The 17,814-nt window shown below is 47.1% G+C and overlaps 1 protein-coding gene across 1 annotated transcript in view; it reads right to left on the bottom strand.

The window, feature by feature from the left end:
- LOC138566774 (cytochrome P450 2A13-like) overlaps positions 1–17,814 on the bottom strand; it is a 300,408-nt gene that overhangs the window by 240,971 nt on the left and 41,623 nt on the right. The window contains exons 2-3 of the mRNA XM_069644422.1: positions 8,563–8,725; positions 8,238–8,387 (exon numbers count right to left, since the gene is read on the bottom strand). Of these exons, the coding sequence (XP_069500523.1) occupies positions 8,238–8,387; positions 8,563–8,725 (313 nt within the window). The remainder of the gene's footprint in view (positions 1–8,237; positions 8,388–8,562; positions 8,726–17,814) is intronic.

Below are 17,814 nucleotides of genomic sequence, written 5' to 3'. Positions count from 1 at the left end.
AATCACACCATGCACCACAGTGCAGCCTTGCTTGCTGCACAGCAGTGCCCCATAAAGCCATGCCAGTGCCAAAGACTAAGCCACCACCCCTACCCCCACCATGTGAGTGCCACCGGGAAGGGGATGTAGGGGCATGAAGGACCACAAGCATGCATGCCAGACATCAGCTGCCCCAGCATGGACACCCTGCCCTGCCCACACAGAGGCCAAAAACCAACTGGCCATGTGTCACACACTCACTGCTACAAGCAACCCCAGGATACTGGGCCCACATGCAATCCCCCCTGACCAACCATGCCTATTTTGCCATTTGTGTGGGGTCCCACTCTGTACCATAGCAAACGTGTCTTGCATGCCAACACATGTGGGGGAACCATACCTGAAAACATTTCCAATGTACTCTAAAGGCACCCACGCATCACCAGAGGCATCAGAGGAGGAGTATGTTGCAGGTGAGTTTCTGGGAGCGTTGCATCCAGGCTCTCAAGGTCTGCCACCACCATCCTCACCCCGCAAAGGCCCAGTCGGCTACACCAAATCAGATATTCCGGTGTGCAACACTGCAACACAGCAGGGCCAGCCCCCTTCCACACCACAGGCCACCAGAAGTAGCACAAGGCACTCTGCACCCACGACTGCAGCTGGAGGCTCAGACACCGAGTCCACACCTGCTGGCAGGATGACTTTGGAGTCACAGGGGGACACAAGCCCGGTGTAAGTGCCTGACAAACGTCCACAGACCCCTGAGAGCCCTGCACGCCACCAGCATCCACAAACCCTGGAGCCAGACTTTGACACACCCTCTTATGGCTCCCCTGATTACAGCCCAGGGCCAGTGCACAGCCCCTATCCCACACAGCACACACCAACACACTGCATGCTGTTGCAGAGGCTCTAGGAGATGGAGCGGAGATAGCAGGAAATGGAGGAAACTGGCCACATGCACTCTGAACACCGGCAGGCCATAAGGGACAGCATTCAATGAGCCACCCACAGGATTGTGCGGGCCATCGCACGGAACAGGGTTGAGACAACTGCCAGTAAGGCCGCCCTGACCTGTACGCCGAGAGGGTCAGGGAGATGGCTGAAGGTGTCTCTGCACTGGCAGAGACCATCCAGCAGAGCATGGAGGTACAACACCAACACAACCTGGGGACAGGCTCCATCCCGTCCACTTCAACCACTCCCACAGATGGGTCACAGCAGGGCATGCCAAGCCATCAGTCACAGTGCCTTCTGTGCCCAAACTTAACGGGGGCTGGCAGGGGATAGAGGCGATAGCTGTAAGGGACTCTGAGACACTAATTGCCATGAGTGGCCATGCTGGGGAGTTGGTGTTTGGAGGGGGCAGGGGGGATAGTGTGATAGGGAGTTGGTGGTGGGAGGGGGAGAGGGGATAATGTGATAGGGAGTTGGTGGTGGGAAGGGGAGGGGATACTCTGATGGGGAGTTGGTGGTGGGAGGGAGAGGGGAGATAGTTTGATGGGGAGTTGGTGGGAGGGGGGATAGTTGGGGCACTCCATTCAATAAAAACAATGGTTGAACTTCATTAATGTGAGCACATTACTGATTGTGCAATTGTTGTGTCTCTGCCACAAGCACTGCATCCTCACACTCTGGGGGTGACATGTCCACGTCAAGGGGTAGTAGAACATTTCTATTCATGCAGATATTATGCAGTATGGTACACACAAGCACATGTTTGCCCACTTTCTCTGCAGTGTACATCAGGGCTCCACCGGTATGGTCAAGGCAGCGGAAATATGCCTTCAGGAAGCCAAAGGCATGCTCGGTGCACACATGGGTCCTGCTATGAGCGTGGTTGTAGGGATTCTCCTGTGGTGTATGTGGATCATGCACAGGGGTCATTAGCCAGGGCAGCTGTGCGTTTGCGGATTCACCTGCATGGGGGAGGCACAGGTATTAGTCACAGTGTGAGGTGTGGGGGTGGACTTACACAATATCAGATCATTAGAATACTTGTGCGTGCACATGTGCCTTCATTTGCCGGCATGTGTCTATTCTATATCTGTGCATGCAGTGTCTCTCGTGCCATGCACTGTTTGTGCTTCATGCACCCTGTTCGCTTGAAGTAAGGTGTATGTCAGTGTTAGGCAGAAACACATGCAGTACCCTTTCGAACACTACACACAATTAAGACTACAAGTGTCAGTACAATTTCATCTTTGGTACAAGCCTGTACTACACAGTAATGTGGTAGCAGTGGCTGAGCAGCCAGACTTCTCTCAAGAGTAAAGTGAGCAATACAAGAGGTTACACAAAGGACTAGCAATCACACCGATTCAAACAAACACTTACTCAAGGTTTCTTGGTAAAAGAATATACATTTATTTACACAGTCAGTTAGAAAACATTCCACTAGCAAGAGCAGCTCAATATCACAATCTAATACACTACAATACATAACCAATCAGTTTCTGAACAAGTTCAGCTCCCCTGAAGTGGGAGCAAAATGGCACTTCAGTTACTTTAGAAAGGGGTAAAAAGACAAGGTTATAAGAATCAAAGGCACAAATACTTTCAGAGGTAGGGCAAATAGTTTCAGTTCACTACAACCAGCAATTAAATTCAATAGGCCTGGGCCAAAATCAGTGGTTCAGAGTCTTGCATAGGATAGCACAGTTCTGGTAGTAAACGGTTAAGTCTTTGCCACGGTTTCTAGAAGTAGTTGGTCAGGCGAAAAGTCAGATGTTGGTTTAAGGAAGGACAAGCCTTCAAAGACGGGAAAGTTTTGCAAACTTTCACCGCAACCAAATGGAGTTCTGGACCGCATGTGCACAGTACCTTTTAAATGAAGAAGAGCTGTAGCTGAGGCAGTTGTTCCTGGCAGTGCCTGCAGATCTTGCTGTTCCTGAGCATCAGTCGTGGGGACAAGAAGGAGGACATTGGGAGGTTCCTGCACTGCCCAGGGAAGAGGCCACAAGCTTGGCAAAACGTTGCTTTAAGGTGTGAGTGCCTTAAAGTCCACAAACTGCTATCCTTCCCATTGGCTATCCGGTTTTCAACAGCACTCTGAAGAAAATTCGACCAGTATAGGGACGGTGTACAGGTGACTTGTGAGTTTGTTGTTCTACTCAACGGAAGAAGTCATCCTTGAAGGGCTTCTCTGTCGAGGGAGTTTCAGGCAATTCAGACCTGTAGCAGGGCTTCACCAGTGGACCAGGAGTTGCAGCAGTCGTCTTCCTTCAGCTCGTCTTCGATTCTCTCATTCAGGTGGTCGACTCTGCTTTCCAAGTCCCAGAGGCCTGCTTTTAAACAGTTTTCCCCCATTCATTCCAGCCTATCTGTCACTCGCACAGCAGGGTGGCTGTCCTTGCTGGACAGCCAGCCGGCCAATCACGCCAGAGTGAATTCAGGGCTCCTATGAGACTACGCACAGGGAGTTTCGGGCACCTCCCTCACATCCTGTCCACCCCAGACTCTCAGGCGCCAGAGGAGAGCTTCAGCACTGAAGGCCGCCAAAGGCCAACGAACAAAGGGAACAAACCTGGTTTGGCACGCAGAGTTAAACACAAGAAGGACCTTTTCTAAAAGAAACGAAAAAGTCGACCGGAGTCTGTTTTTACAGATAGGTCTTGGGCGCCATATTGGAAAACATGACTGACCCGATTTCTAGCTACCGGTGTTCACAGTCGGGAGAAATCATGGTAGTTTGTTAAAAATCACTGCCACCAGCCATTTTAAGTAGAAAAGGGTAACATTTGACTGTTACATGAGTGTTTAGACTCAGGGGATGCTAGGCAACCCCTCCAACACTCTATAGGAAGATAGTATGTTGTGGGTCTGTACATTTAAAAAGACTAGTTAAGTAAATTTAACTTTACATGCTCTGGGAGACATTAGTCAGTCCCAGAGAAGGTATTTAAACCTTGGGGAGTCTGAAGGACACCCCTGTGCCACTGCACACAAGAAAAAGATGATGTCTATGGAGTTGTTTTAAAACTCCATATCCAAAGAACACAAAAGTAAAACACACATCAAAATACATGAAAGAGTGGGGAAAAAGGCTCACACTCTTTCCAGGTAAAAATTTAAATCCTAGAAATCCAGCAAAGTTGCTGGGTGTCTGAAAAGGTAAGGGAAATTAGCACATTCTTGAGGATTCTCCCAAACACTCAGTGATATGTGCAGCAGAAATGGTGGCTGTCATGTGGAGGTGTATTTACATTGTGCATGTGGTATGCTGGCTTCCCCATGGGCCCTCCCTGGTTGTCTGGTGCCAACGGGTGGGCATTGTGGGCTGGCCATACATGTGTGCAGGCAGGGTTGTTGTTGTGTGAGACATTGTGACCATTCAACACCATTGCTTTGGTAAGAGCATGTTGCATTGTGGTACCTGTAGTCAGGTTGGTGTATATGGTTGCTGCTGTATGTGTACTACTGCTTCTCCATACAGTTACGTCTGACATGTGCATGCTCCCTTGCCTGTACTTTGACTTTGGTGTGGGAGGTGGTCAAGTACGAATTTCACATTTTCTTGCTTGTCATGCCATCCTTTGTGTGGTTACCCCCACCCCCATTTGGGCATGTGCCCCGCAGCACATTTGTGGTGGCTTTTCTCCTCACCAACTAACCAGGTCTGTTGTCCTCTGTCCCTCTCCATGCATCCTGCCAGTGTGCTGTTCCATAGAACCATTGCATTGTGGGTGGAACCAGGGTAGCGAGCACAGCAGTGAGTGATGTACACGTTGGGGTTTGTCGGACACCTATAAATTCAGGGGGTGATAGTCCTTGTGGTTTCAGCACACTGCTTCGTGGGCCTGGGGGGCCACCAGCACAACATGGGTACAGTGCAGCAATCACTTTTAGCATTTGGGAACTGGAATAGAAATGTGCCTTCATGGCATTGACCTGGGCTGTGGTGGTGGGCAGTGAGATATGGTATTGAACTTGCTATAGGAGTACTTCAAGCACCTGGCCCAGCACTGCGCAGGATGTGGGCTGTGCCATGCCATGCATCATGGCCACAGAGTGCTGTAATGTGCCAGTTCCAATGAATAGTAGGATGGACACTAACTTCAGCACTTGGGGCACAGCTGTCCAGATGTTTATCCTGCTTCCTATGTCATCCAGTATTGTGGTGAACAGCTATGTCATGGTCTTCCTGTTGAGGTGGTACACGGTGACCAACTGGCTGACGGTGAGTGTCCAAGGTGAGGGCCTAACCCATCAGATCGGTGCACACCTTACTTGGGCTCTCCTCCTCCTCCTCCCCACCCCCCATGTACTCCCTGTGCCCTGGCCTGGTTGTCCTACCTCTCTAGTTCCAAGTGCAGCATGAGCAGCTGCATGTCCCAGCTCACAGTGGCTAGTGGGAGCAGGTTTTCTTTGGGGACAGTGTTTGGGGTATGGGTGTGGCTGATGTAGCCCTCTGGGTGTGTTGGGTTCACCTGTGGCTTAATTTCAGGCACCTGTGTTCATTTACCTCCAGCCGGAAGCTGGAGGTGACATCACTGTGTTTTTGGCGGTATTTGCACCTGTTTTCAGCGCTAATACCACCTAATATGGACTTGTGATGCAGCTGTCTTTGTGCCTCGTGTGGCCAGTTAGAATACCACTGGCAGTAATAGTGCTGGCAGTATTAGGGCCAGCTGTAATAGCCCCGACTGTAATAGCTCCAGCTGCGTTTAGAGTCAGCGGCATTTGCACCGGCTCACGATCCAGCAGAGCGGTATTGGTGGCACTAATTCCATTACCGCCACTTTTAAGGGTTACCACCCAACTTGTGATGAAGCCCAAGATCTCCAAAAAGTGTGGTTAGAAACAGCAGAGGATAGCCCCTTTCAGAGTCAATCTGTATTATTGAAGTTTCTTTGTCCATGGGCAAAATGAGATAGAAATGCATATACCATGTGGTGCACATCTAATGTCACACTAGACTTAATTAATTCCATCCAAAGGACCACCTACATCCCCATTTCTAAAGTCCTCACCGAACAACAAAGAGCCTCCAACCCCTCTTCAGGTGCCAGTGTCGTTATTTCTTTACTGCCAGGATTGAATTTGCCCAGTGGGGAACAACCACTGGTGTCTTGTCACTCTCTTTATTAACTTCTCTTTAACTGGCTTCATTTTATGTTTCCTTGCCATAGTGACTGGGGCAATATTATTACATACCTGAATTCCACTGTCCTAAAACAAAATGGTCTTTTTATTGCATACCACAGACATTATCTTCTTTTTAATGGAGAAATCATGGAGCTTCACCAGGATATCTCTGGGCACTGCACCTTTTTTCCCTGCCTTATTTAATGTACTCTGTATGCCCTGTCAAATTGAAATGTAAGACCTTCCTCCTGCTCTCCCAATGATGGACAGAGTTCTTGCATACATCCTGTCATGTCCTTTGCTTCACGTTTTTAACTCTAATGGTCTCATACCTGGAGTGATTCTCCAAATCCCCTGACTTGTTCTGTAAATCCCTCACCATTGCCTATGTTGACTTCAGGGATGATGAGGCAGGCTCCACAGACCATTGCGTTAGCACCTGCATTTCCAAATTGTGATCGCTTCTGAGATGTTCAATTTCAAATGTGCTCTCTGCTATTATTGTCAAATGATAGTCCCTTGCCAATCCACATTTCTCCTCTAAGGGTCGATTTCAAGTTGACCCTCAGAGCACTCAGGGTATCCTCAAGGATCTTCCTAGTGATTACAGCTGACATTTCTGCCTGAGGTCCCAGGCTCCTTTTCTAGGTCAGAAGGGTAGATTCCTTAAGACCCTCTACTGGATCCACTGTCAGACACCTGTTCTGCTTATTCCGCAGGTGTGAATAGTCCCTGTTCTTCAATTCTTTGCCTTCTTCTGCATATGCAGTGTCTTCAGTCACAACTCAGTTGAGTTATCAGGAGAGGAACAATCCCACAAAGGCACCCCACTCTTACAAAGAAATGCAGGCTGGCTTCTGTCACCCAGGGGATCAACAAGCTAGGGTTCCAGAGAGCAGCTCAAACTGAAGTGCCAGGGTGGGCACCTTGTGTCCTCCAGCGGGGCCAAGCGTGACAATCACAATCATCCTTTGATGATCTCTGCACCCCGTAGGCAGCAATGATTGAAAAAGCACAGCTCAAAAGGAACCACTGTGCTACCTCCACATCATCTCCACCATGTAACTTTTAGCATCACAGGTGAAATGTATGGCCACCACCATCTAATTTCACTTGGGAGATTGGCACATCCCCAGGCACCTCCTCTGATCATCCAGCCAGGAGAATGGAAACACTCTCAACAGGGACTCATCCAGACGCTTCCACAGTTCCCCCACTCTCCTGACCTGCACCGCCTTCTCCACTGAGGACCATACATCTCTTCATCTGCCTGGCCCACAGATCCCCACAATGCACTAGGATCCTCTATGGACTAGGTGTCATCTAGGCCACACACCCCTTTTTTCCTTTTAAACTAGTGACACCTATTTTTGCATATTTTCCCTGCTACATTTCAAGTTTTACATACTGTGCATCTAATTCTGTAAAAATTCACCAAATTGTATGCCAAATTTCACACAAAAATGTATAGTGGAAACGGCCACATTTTACACTCTGATATTGCAATCTTTTCAAGGGGCTCCAACATACAGGCGAAATCTACAGACACTGAGAACACAACAATACTTCTAGGGATGGCCACATTTTAAAATGTCTGAGTTTTCACATCTGGGAGCCATCAGGGATTATGTGTCAGACCTGACAGAGGTATTGAGTATTGTATTGAGTATTTTAAACATGAGTTTTGGCCCACTAATCTCTTTGCCTGACAAAAGATGAAAATCGTGTTCTCCTCAGTCAGCTGCTTATTAAAATGAAATAACGAGCAACCAGAAATATTGTTGAAAAGTAGTGTTAAATATAAGTTAACATATAAACATTAAAACTTCGATAACAACAAGAGCAAATAAACTGTATGCATTTGAGAGTTGCTGCCAATAAGTTTACACAAATATTTGCCCCTCATCATTTTGTGTGATAGGGATTTTCTATTAATATTGTATTACCATGACTGTAGTTGATAGTGAATGATTCAATTCCCCTGTTTGGCCTGTCAGTATCCTTAAGCTTTGCAGATAAAATGATCCTACATTGAAATACATTTCTCTCTATGGTACATTGGGTGATTCTCAGTCCCAATGGAAGAATAGCAAATCACGAATTAGCTGGGCTTCTACATTTGCAGTTTGTCCTAAAATAAGTTCATTTTCTATTTAGAGCAAACACACCTTTAGTATCTCTGAGAACGTTCACAAAGTTCTCGGACTCCTCCTGGATTCGCTCTTCGACCCCTCTTTTCCCCATCCCGAAAGTCCTCAGTGTCGTGACTGTAAATTGACGAAGTTTCTTCCACCGCTCTCCATTGCTGATAGTAACCCCTAGAAAGAGGGAACATGTTATTTAATTGCATCCATACTTACAGTCCCCTCTGTCACTTCTTTTCAGTCACAAAGGCAACCACTAGTATGCTAACCAACGCATTTATAGGGGACATAACACTGCCTGTGTTTCCTGTCTCATTGTAGCTTTCCCTTGCTCGGCACATGTACTCACCATAGCCATGGAACATCCGTTCAAATATTGGATTGCCACCTCTGGCAACAAAGACATCTCCGTGGTCAATCAGGGCTTCCTTTAAAGGTTCATATCCGCATATCACCACCACTCGTCGCAGACCCAAATGTACGGTGAACACAGAACCATAGGTATTGCGCAGCTACAGAAGAAAATAGAACAAGCGGAGTCTTAGATTTTGAACATAATCTGATTTACACAGATAAAAGTCCTTTTAGTTAGAAATCATATTTCACCTAGGTTGCTGTGGCCACCATATGCAATGAGAGAAGCCATCAGATGTCATTTGGTTGCTGCCAGCAGCTACCAAGACAGTGCAAACATCACATATCAATGATGTGATACGTCATATGCCTGGTTTAGGTTCCAATCATGGTAGTGCAGAGGGTGCAGCTCTGGTGCCTGCCACCATTTTTTAATGGCATCATGTAATTATACTTATGGACTTCCCTGCTATCTCTTGCTATGGTTATGCATAAGAAGAGTGGCTTCATATCATATGCCACAGGGGTCTTGGTTTTATTATACTCCATGGGTAAGTTGGAAATATATGGCTATGGTGTGATGCCTGACAATACATGCTGGGGTTGGCTTGAAATGAATGCCAGAATAGATCTTTGGTTTTAGCGCATATGGTGGCAATAGCCACCTATGTGGCAAAACATTGCCCACACAAGAAAGAAGCATTAATGTTCTAAAAGTGGGATATCTGGGTGATATGGCAACTGGAAATGCTCGGGCATGAATTGGCTGCATCAGAAAATTGTTATGTTTTATGTCCCTGGACCTTTTAAACAAATGTGTGGGTGTTTTACAAGGACTCCCCCAATCAGGAACCTCGTTGGAAAGCTCACGCTTCCATACTCTACTGGTGTAGTGATCCATCCTTTGCCTGCTCTCTAGCAGTTCCTACAATTTAGGGTTCCAATATTGTAAACTACGGCAACCATAATGGACATCTCGACATATTCGAAGTCGAACGTCGCAGCTTGACATCATTGGGACGCGTGAGAAAACTCTACCGGAAAGTATAATTTCTCCCTTTTTATCTCCTCTCCTTCTCAGCGCTGCCACCCGTACTTCTCCCACTTGTGCTCTTATGTACTTTGCTCCTTGATTCTTCTTCCATGCCTTTTCTTTTCTTTGACCATGGCATACCATTTCTGCTTTCCTTGTGTTGGCCCACCTCCTGCCCTCATGCCCTAGTCTGCACGCACATCCTTTCCCACTTTCACCAACCGATTTCCCTCCTCGATTTGCTTTACCTATACCACAATCCCACGCTGCCTCTCCGGTCTTCCCACAAACCACTTTGGTTGCCAAGTAAGTATTGGGGTGACAGGGTGCTGCGTTTAGCTATGGGCCCTCTTACTGTAAAACCCCAAGTGTGGGTTACTATGGAATAAAATCAAACAGCCACATGTTAAATTATAGCGACATGTGGGGCCATAGTGAGAACATATCCTATATAACAGCAAGTAGAGCGCTCCCTTTGACATCTGTGAAGAGCCTGCTGGCAGGTTCGAATCCCGGCAGGGCCAAACTCAGCCTTTCATTCTTCCAAGGTGGATAAATGAGCACCACACAAGTGGGTAATAATAAGCAGCGCTCAGATGCCTAAGGGTTTGTAGCGCTATATAAATGCCAAATTATTATTATGATGATGATGATGATGATGATTATTATTATTATTATTATTATTATTATTATTATTTGTTAAGGGACCACTGCCAGGTATCACGTGGATGTGCCTTATGGTATTTCCAGTCATCCACCAAAAGAAAAATAAAGTGACTATAAGACCTTTGCAGAATATTAAGATCCGAGAAACCTTGCAGAGTGCAAGTTCAAATGTGCACAGCATTAGCACTAGGGCAAAGTGTGCACTATTTTTAAAAATGAAGGGACATATTAGAAAACCTTTGCACCATGCCAAGTGCAATTGGGCATGTTATAAGCACCAGGGCAAAAATTGCGATAGGGCAAAAGACATACTTATTCAATTCGGTTTTGCTCCAGAGCAAACTTTGTCCTAGTGCTAATACCAATCCGTATTAGCACTAGGCAAACTTTGACCCCGGTGCACAAATGTGTTAAAAATGTATCGTTTTTTGCACAAGGGCAATGTTTGGCCTGGTGCGTATAACATGCCCAACTGCACTTGTCACTGTGAATAGTTTTTCTAATGTGCCACAGTAAAACCGTCCAAACTTGCACCGGTGCAAAGCTTCTGTAATCTGGCCCCTGGTGTCTAATGATACTGATTGAGAGATGCACACATGAATACAATTAATTCCAACATTTTGTGTAATAAAACACATTTATAAAATAAAGTGCCCTGATCAACATGGTGGCTAGTGGCTGTGGACACCGTAATTAGGGGAGCCTGGGGCGAGGGTTATTGGTGGCAGGAGGGATCAAACAGGAATGGAGTGTCTAGTAGGATGGGGCCAGGTGGAGCATTCCTCAGTTTTGGAAAAAGAATGTCCACGAGCGATTTATGTAGATAGTCTGTACATACAGACAAGATGGGAATTTTAGAGAGCCGTAAGGCAAGGCATTCCAGTGGGAATTCATATTTACCTGGGAGTTCATGAGCATTGAAATGTACATTGGTTACATTCTCAGGTGAGATGGCAGAAATGATTGAACGGTATGCAGACTGGAGGAAGAGAAATGGGTGTTGATGAATTACTTGCAAGACCAAGGTGCAGTACTGACAGGGCTGCGGACCTGGAAGCCCTTATCACGTAATGAGGGGTAGAGTGTCGAGGATTGGAACAGAAATGAAAGGCACATGGTTGGGCTGAGACAGCACACATGTTCTTTTACTTCAAGGTAAAGATGATTGTGGTTTCATGGGTATATGTGAAATCTGTGCCTGTTAAATCTTGAATTGGTAGCCAGATTAAACCATTATTATTCTTACTGATAACGGGGTGACATTTGCAAATGGGGACATTCATGTTTTTGAAAACATGTAACTGCCGAACTCAGACTCACCAAGTAAATGCAACAATCCTGCAATGCACAGATTTACCATACACATGTATGCCACTCTCTGCACTATCACTCTCTGTGCTGTTTCTCTCTGTCATTCTCTCTGCATTGTCACTCTCTGTGCTGCCACTCTCTGTGTGCTTTCTTTCACTCTGTCACTCTCTCTCTCTCTACGCTGTCACTTTCTCTCTCTTCCCTGTCACTCTCTTTGCATTGTCTCTTTGCACTGTTCCTGTCTCTTTGCTGTCACTCTCTCTTCACTATATATGTGCTGTTTATCTTCACTTTCCCTCTCTCTGCTGTTTCTCTCTCTCTGCTTCCAGTCTGTCTCACTGTTGTCACTATCTTTGCGCTGTCAAAATTGCTCTCTCTCTCTCTCTGCACTGTCACACTCTCTGTGCTGTAATGCTGTCAACGTGTGCTGTCACTTTCTGCACTTTGTCTCTTAGCAATGTCTCTCTGCGCTGTCTTCTTTCTCTGCCCTCTCTCTCGCTCTGCCACTCTCTCTCTATGTTCTGTCACTATCTCTCTGCACTGTCACTCTCTCTGCACTAGCTACCCCTGCCTAGACGCAGTTAGGGGCGGGTCTGAGTTGCAGCATAAAGCTAGGTTAAACAAATACTAGCAAGTAAACATGGTCAAACAAAGAGCAAAGTGTATTCAAAATACATTTTTTGGGACAAACACCTAAAAGTAGGTAGGCCTGTAACTCGAATAAAGCCTTAAAATAGATATACATGAGCCTAAGAGGGCGAAAACACACAATGATATGTTGAGTTAAACATTGTTGTGAGAGATAGTAACAATAATTGTGCAGATTTATGTACTACTTAATGATAGTAGTGCGCCATTATTGTCGACACATTATGTATTTGGTGTGTCTGGTTCAGAATATCAATGACACTCAGCGGGTGCTGTATCTTGTCAATTTGTCTGAAGGGACCGAACTGTCATCAGGACGAGGATATTGAAGGACTCTTCAGTACCCGGTCCTTCAATATCCTCGTCCTGATGACAGTTCGGTCCCTTCAGACAAATTGACAAGATTCAGCACCTGCTGAGGGTCATTGATATTCCGAACCATAAAAACCAAATACATAATGTGTCGACAATAATGGCGTACTACTATCATTAAGTAGTACAGAAATCTGCACAAATATTGTTACTAACTCTCACAACAATGTTTAGCTCAACATATCATTGTGTGTTTACACCCTCTTGGGCTCATGTATGTATATTTTAAGGCTTTTTTTGAGTTACAGGCCCACCAACTTTTAGATGTTTGTCCAAAAAATAAATGTTGAATCCACTTTGCTCTTTGTTTGACCATGTTTACTGGCTTGTATTTGTTTAACCTAGCTTTCTGCTGAAACTCGGACCCACCCCTAACTGCGTCTAGGCAGGGGTAGCTTCTGACTCTTTTTGTTCTCTTATATGTCACACCCTCTCGAGTCAGGCCCCCCTTAAACAAAAAAGAGGGTCCCCCATTTCCCCATTTATCTCTTACTCTCTTTGCATTGTCACTCTCTCTGTGCTGTCACTCTCCCTCTCTGACCTTTCTTTCTATGCTGTCCCTGTCTTGCTTTGTTGTCTCCATTTCTCTGCATTGTCTCTTTCTGTGTGTGCTGTCTCTCTCTGTGGTCCCTCTTTCTCTGCGCTATCAATTCTCTCACTCTTCACTGACTGTCTATGCATTGTTTCTCTCTCCGCTGTGTTTCTCTATGATGTCACTCTCTCTCCTTCACTGCACTGCCTCCCTCTCTGCACTGCCTCTCTCTTTGCACTGTCAATCTCTATCTGCACTGTCATTCACTCTCCCTCACTATGCTGTCACCCTCCCTCTGTGCCACCACCCTCTGTATGTTCACTCTGTGTGCTGTCACTCTCTCACTGTGCTCTATCTCCCTGCTGTCCCTGTCTCTCTGTGCTCTCTCTCTCTCTCTCTCTCTCTCTCTCTCTCGATCTGTCTGTGCTGTATATCTCTGTGATCTCTCTCTCCCTTTCTCTGTGCTGCACTATCTATACTTGCAGCCACGGTCTCTCTGTGCTGCCACTTTCTCTCTGTGCTGCCACTCTCTCTCTATGATGTCACTTCATCTCTCTGCACTGTCACTCTCTCTGTGCTATTTCTCTCTTTTTGCTGTCACTCTCTTTACATTCTCTCTCTCTCTCTCTTTTTGCTATCTCTCTTTGCTGTATCTTTCTGTGACGCCCCTACCTTCACTGTCACTCTCTGTGTGCTCTTTCTCTCTCTCTTTTGTCACTCTGTACTGTCACAATCTGCAATGTCACACTATTTCTGTACTGTCACTCTTGCTGTGCTGTTAAACTCTCGCTGAGCTGTCACACTCTCTCTGCAGTCATGCTCCCTCAGTGCTGTAACACACTCTCACTCTGTGCTGTCACTCTCAGCACTCTCTCTCTCTATCTCTCTCTCTTGAATGTCTCTCACTAGGCTGCCTTTCTCTCTCTAGGCTCAATCTCTCTCTCTCCCTCAACCCGGTCACTCTATCTGTGTAGTCACTATAACCCTGCACTGTCACTCTCTGCACTGTCACCTTCTCTCTGGTCTGTCACTCTTCATCTGTGTGCTCTGTCTCTCTGTGCTACATCTCCTTCTCCATGTGCTGTTAAACTCTGCTCTCTCTCTCTCTATGTGCTGTACCTGTCTCTCTGTGCTGTCTCTCTCGCTGTGCTGTATCTTTCTCTGTGTGCACTCTCTGTGTGCTGTCTCTCTTTGCGCTGTCTCTCTCTGCTGTCTCTGTGCTTTCTCTTTCTCTCTACTATCTCTCGTGCTGCACTGTCTCTCTCCCTCTTTGCACTGCCACTCTCTCTCTCTCTGCTGCCACTTATGGTCTGCACAGTGACTCTCTCTCTGCACTGTAATTCACTCTCTCTCAATGCGCTGTCACTCTTTCTCTCCCTTTGCTGTAACACTCTCTTTGTACTTCATTATGTCTCTCTGCATTATAACACTCTCTCTCTGTACTGTCATGCTCCCTCTCATTGTGATATTTCACTCTCTACGCACTGTCAGTCTCTGTAGTTTCACTCTCTCTGTGCTGTCCCTCTCCCGCCTCTCTCTCTGTTGCGTCACCCTCTCCTTCTGTGCTTTCTCTCTCTGTGCTTTCTATCTCTGTGTTCTCGCTCCCTCTCTTTGCAATCTCTCTCTACTATCTCACTGTGCTGTCTCTCTCTCCCCCTCACTGTGCTGCCACCCTCTTGCTCTCTCTCTAGCTGCACGGTCCATGTTTCTCTGTTATGTCTCTCTCTCTCAGTGCTGTCACTCTCTCTGTGCCGTCACTCTCTCTGCGATGTCACTATCACTGTGTACTGTCTCTCTCTCTCTGTGCTATTAAACACTCTCACTATGCTGTCACATTCCTCTCTAGGTGCTGCCATGCTCTGACTCTCTTTGTGTTGTTTCTCTCTCTATATGCGGTCTCTTTCTCTCTGCTCTGTCACACTCTCTCTATGCTATCACGTTCTCTCTCTTCACTGCCTCTCCCACGCTCTGTGCTGTCAATCTCTCTCTCTCTCTGCATTGCCCATGTCTCCCTGTGCTGTCTCTTTCTCTGCACTGTCTCTCTCATTGTGCGTAGTCCTCCTCTCTGTGCTGGCTCTCTTTGTGCTGTCTATTTCTTTGGTCTCTGTCTCTGCACTGTGACACTCTCTCCCTGCTGTCTCTCCCCCTTTCTGTTATCTCTCCCCCTTTCTCTGCAGTGCTTCTCCCTCTGTGCTCTCAATCTCTCTCCGTGTTCTCTCTCTCTCTTCCTCTCTCTCTCTGTCATGATGCCTGCCGCCGGAAGACCAGACCAGGCCCAGCAGCCCCGGAAGCAGGCATCATGCCACTTGGAGCATGCCCAAAAGCCCCAGTTAGGGGCTGTTTGGGTGCAGTCCTGGCGCCTATGGCGCCAGGCTCATAAAGATAAAGTCAGTCCTGGCGCCATTGGGCGCCAGGCTCATTTTTGATAACTTACCTGAAGCAGACCATGCTGCATACTCACCTGAGGCAGACCATGCTGCATGAAGACTCAAGCCAAATGAGGCTTAGGAGGGACTATTTTACTGAAGGGACTATTTTGTTACTTGGGTGGGGCTGTGGAAGAATACTTACCTGGATCTTCTTCCAAGGCTATTTAAACCACGCCCGGACAGCCACACGTGCTTCGCGTAACGCTCACCATGTTTTCAGCAGCTCCAGTCTTCAGCCACGCCCGCTTCAGTCCTGGGACTCCTGAAACGAGAAGAAAAGAAGGATAAAGGTTAGAACAGGAGTTTTAACTTTAATCCTTACCTGAATCCTGATCCATTTCGCCACGGAACTGAAAGACAGAAGTCTTTGAAGCATTGCTTCGCATTCCTACGGCGCCGCGCTGAACTCACCTGCTTGGCGGTACTTCAGCATTCCAACACGCTCTCTCCATCTCGCGGCCGCCCTCCGACACCTAAGGAGACAAAGACAGCAAGGTGAGCAAGGGGACTCTCTAAGGCTATACAAGCTACCCCCAAGGACTTACCAGATTTACCACTGGAGGTACTCACCTCATCTCGGGTCGGCGCAGTCAACTCTGCTTCATCGCCGTACCCCGGCCCCTAAGGGGAAAACCACAATAGACTTACCTGAATCTTACCGAGTGCATTTGGAAATCTTCGAGTGGATTAATCAGCAACCTGCAAGGAATCGGACAGAGTGAAGATCAGACATTTGAACTCTTATGAACAATTGGACTTTAGAGTCAATACTGGAACTCACCAATTCCTCTACGCCAGTGAAGTAACTGGTCATCAACGCGCCCCTGCGGTCGACGCAGGATGGAGAACTCATCCTTCCAAACCATCAGGTGAGACTAAGGAGGGGACATCAAGAGTGATCTGTGGGAAGACAACGGGAGTGGGGAAGGTGGGTTGACACTCAAGTCCACAGGTGGTTAATTCCTCTTCTCCTTTGCAGAAGAATATTCTTGCGAGCCAGACAAACTAGGCTGAGCGGGCCAGTCCAGTCAGTCATCTCGGCGCTACACGTCACGCTGGTGGAAACAACAGCGGCCCAGTTCCGGTCGACGCCCCCGTGGGAACCAGGTGAGCGTAACACTCTCTCTCTCTCTCTCTCTCTCTCTCTCTCTCACTCTCTCTCTCAGTTGTCCATGTCTCCCTGTGCTGTATCTTTCACTGAAATGTCTCTCTCATTGTGTACAGTCCCCCTATGTGTGTCGTCTCTCTCTGCTGTCGCCACTGTGTCAATCACTCTCTCTCACTGTGCTGTCACTCTCACTCTGCTTTGTCACTCTCTTTCTGTGCTGTCTCTTTCGCTGCTCTGTCACACTCTCTCTGTGCTGTCACTCTTTCTCACTGTGCATCCTCACTCTGTGCTCTCTAACTGCATTTTCTATTGCTCTGCACTCTCTTTCTCTCTCTTTCTCTCTCTCACTCTCTGAACTGTCTCTTTGCTGTGCTTTCTCTTTCTCTCTGATATCTCTCACTGATCTCTTTCTCTCTCTCTCTCTCTCTTTCTCTCTCCCTGTCTGCACTGCCTATCTCTAGGTGTGCTGTCACTCTCTCTGCACTGTCATTCACGCTCACAGAGCAGTCACTCTCTCTCTGCTCAGTTGCAGTGATTGTCACTATGCATTGTCACTCTTTCTCTATGCGTTGGTACTTTCCCTCTCGATGCACTGCCACTCTCTGCACTGTCACACACTCTCTCTCTGTGCTGTCACTGTAGCTCACTGTACTATCTCTCTCACTGCACTTTCTCCTCTATGTGCTGTCCCTGTGTCGCTGCGTTGTCTTTCTCTCTCTGCTCTGTCTCTGACTCTCTCTTTGTGCAGTCTCTCACTGTGCTGTCTATCTCTGTGGCCTCTCTCTTGCTCTGCACTGTTTTTCTCTCTCTCTGCATTGTTTTTCTATGTCCTTTATATTTCTCTCTGCTATCTCTATCTCTCACTGTGCTGCTTCTCTCTTCTCTGCACTGCCTCTCTTTACACTGTCACTCACTGCACTTTTGTTGTGACTCTCACTCTGAATTGTCACTCTCTCTGCTGTCATACAATGTGCTGTCTCGCATTATGAAATGTCTCTGCATCTCACTGTGCTGTCAAACTCTATCTCTATGCTGTCTCTCTCTGCTCTCTCTCTTCACTGCCTATCTCACCATCTCGGCACTGTCTCGCTCTGCAGTGTCTCTCTCTGTGCTGTCACTCTATCTCTACACTGTCACTCTCTCTAAAT

Source organism: Ambystoma mexicanum, chromosome 2p (genome assembly GCF_040938575.1).
Source record: "Ambystoma mexicanum isolate Mex_15411 chromosome 2p, UKY_AmexF1_1, whole genome shotgun sequence".
Lineage (NCBI taxonomy): Eukaryota > Metazoa > Chordata > Amphibia > Caudata > Ambystomatidae > Ambystoma > Ambystoma mexicanum.
Note: the sequence above shows the minus strand (reverse complement) of the source record. Positions and strands in the feature narration are given on the sequence as shown.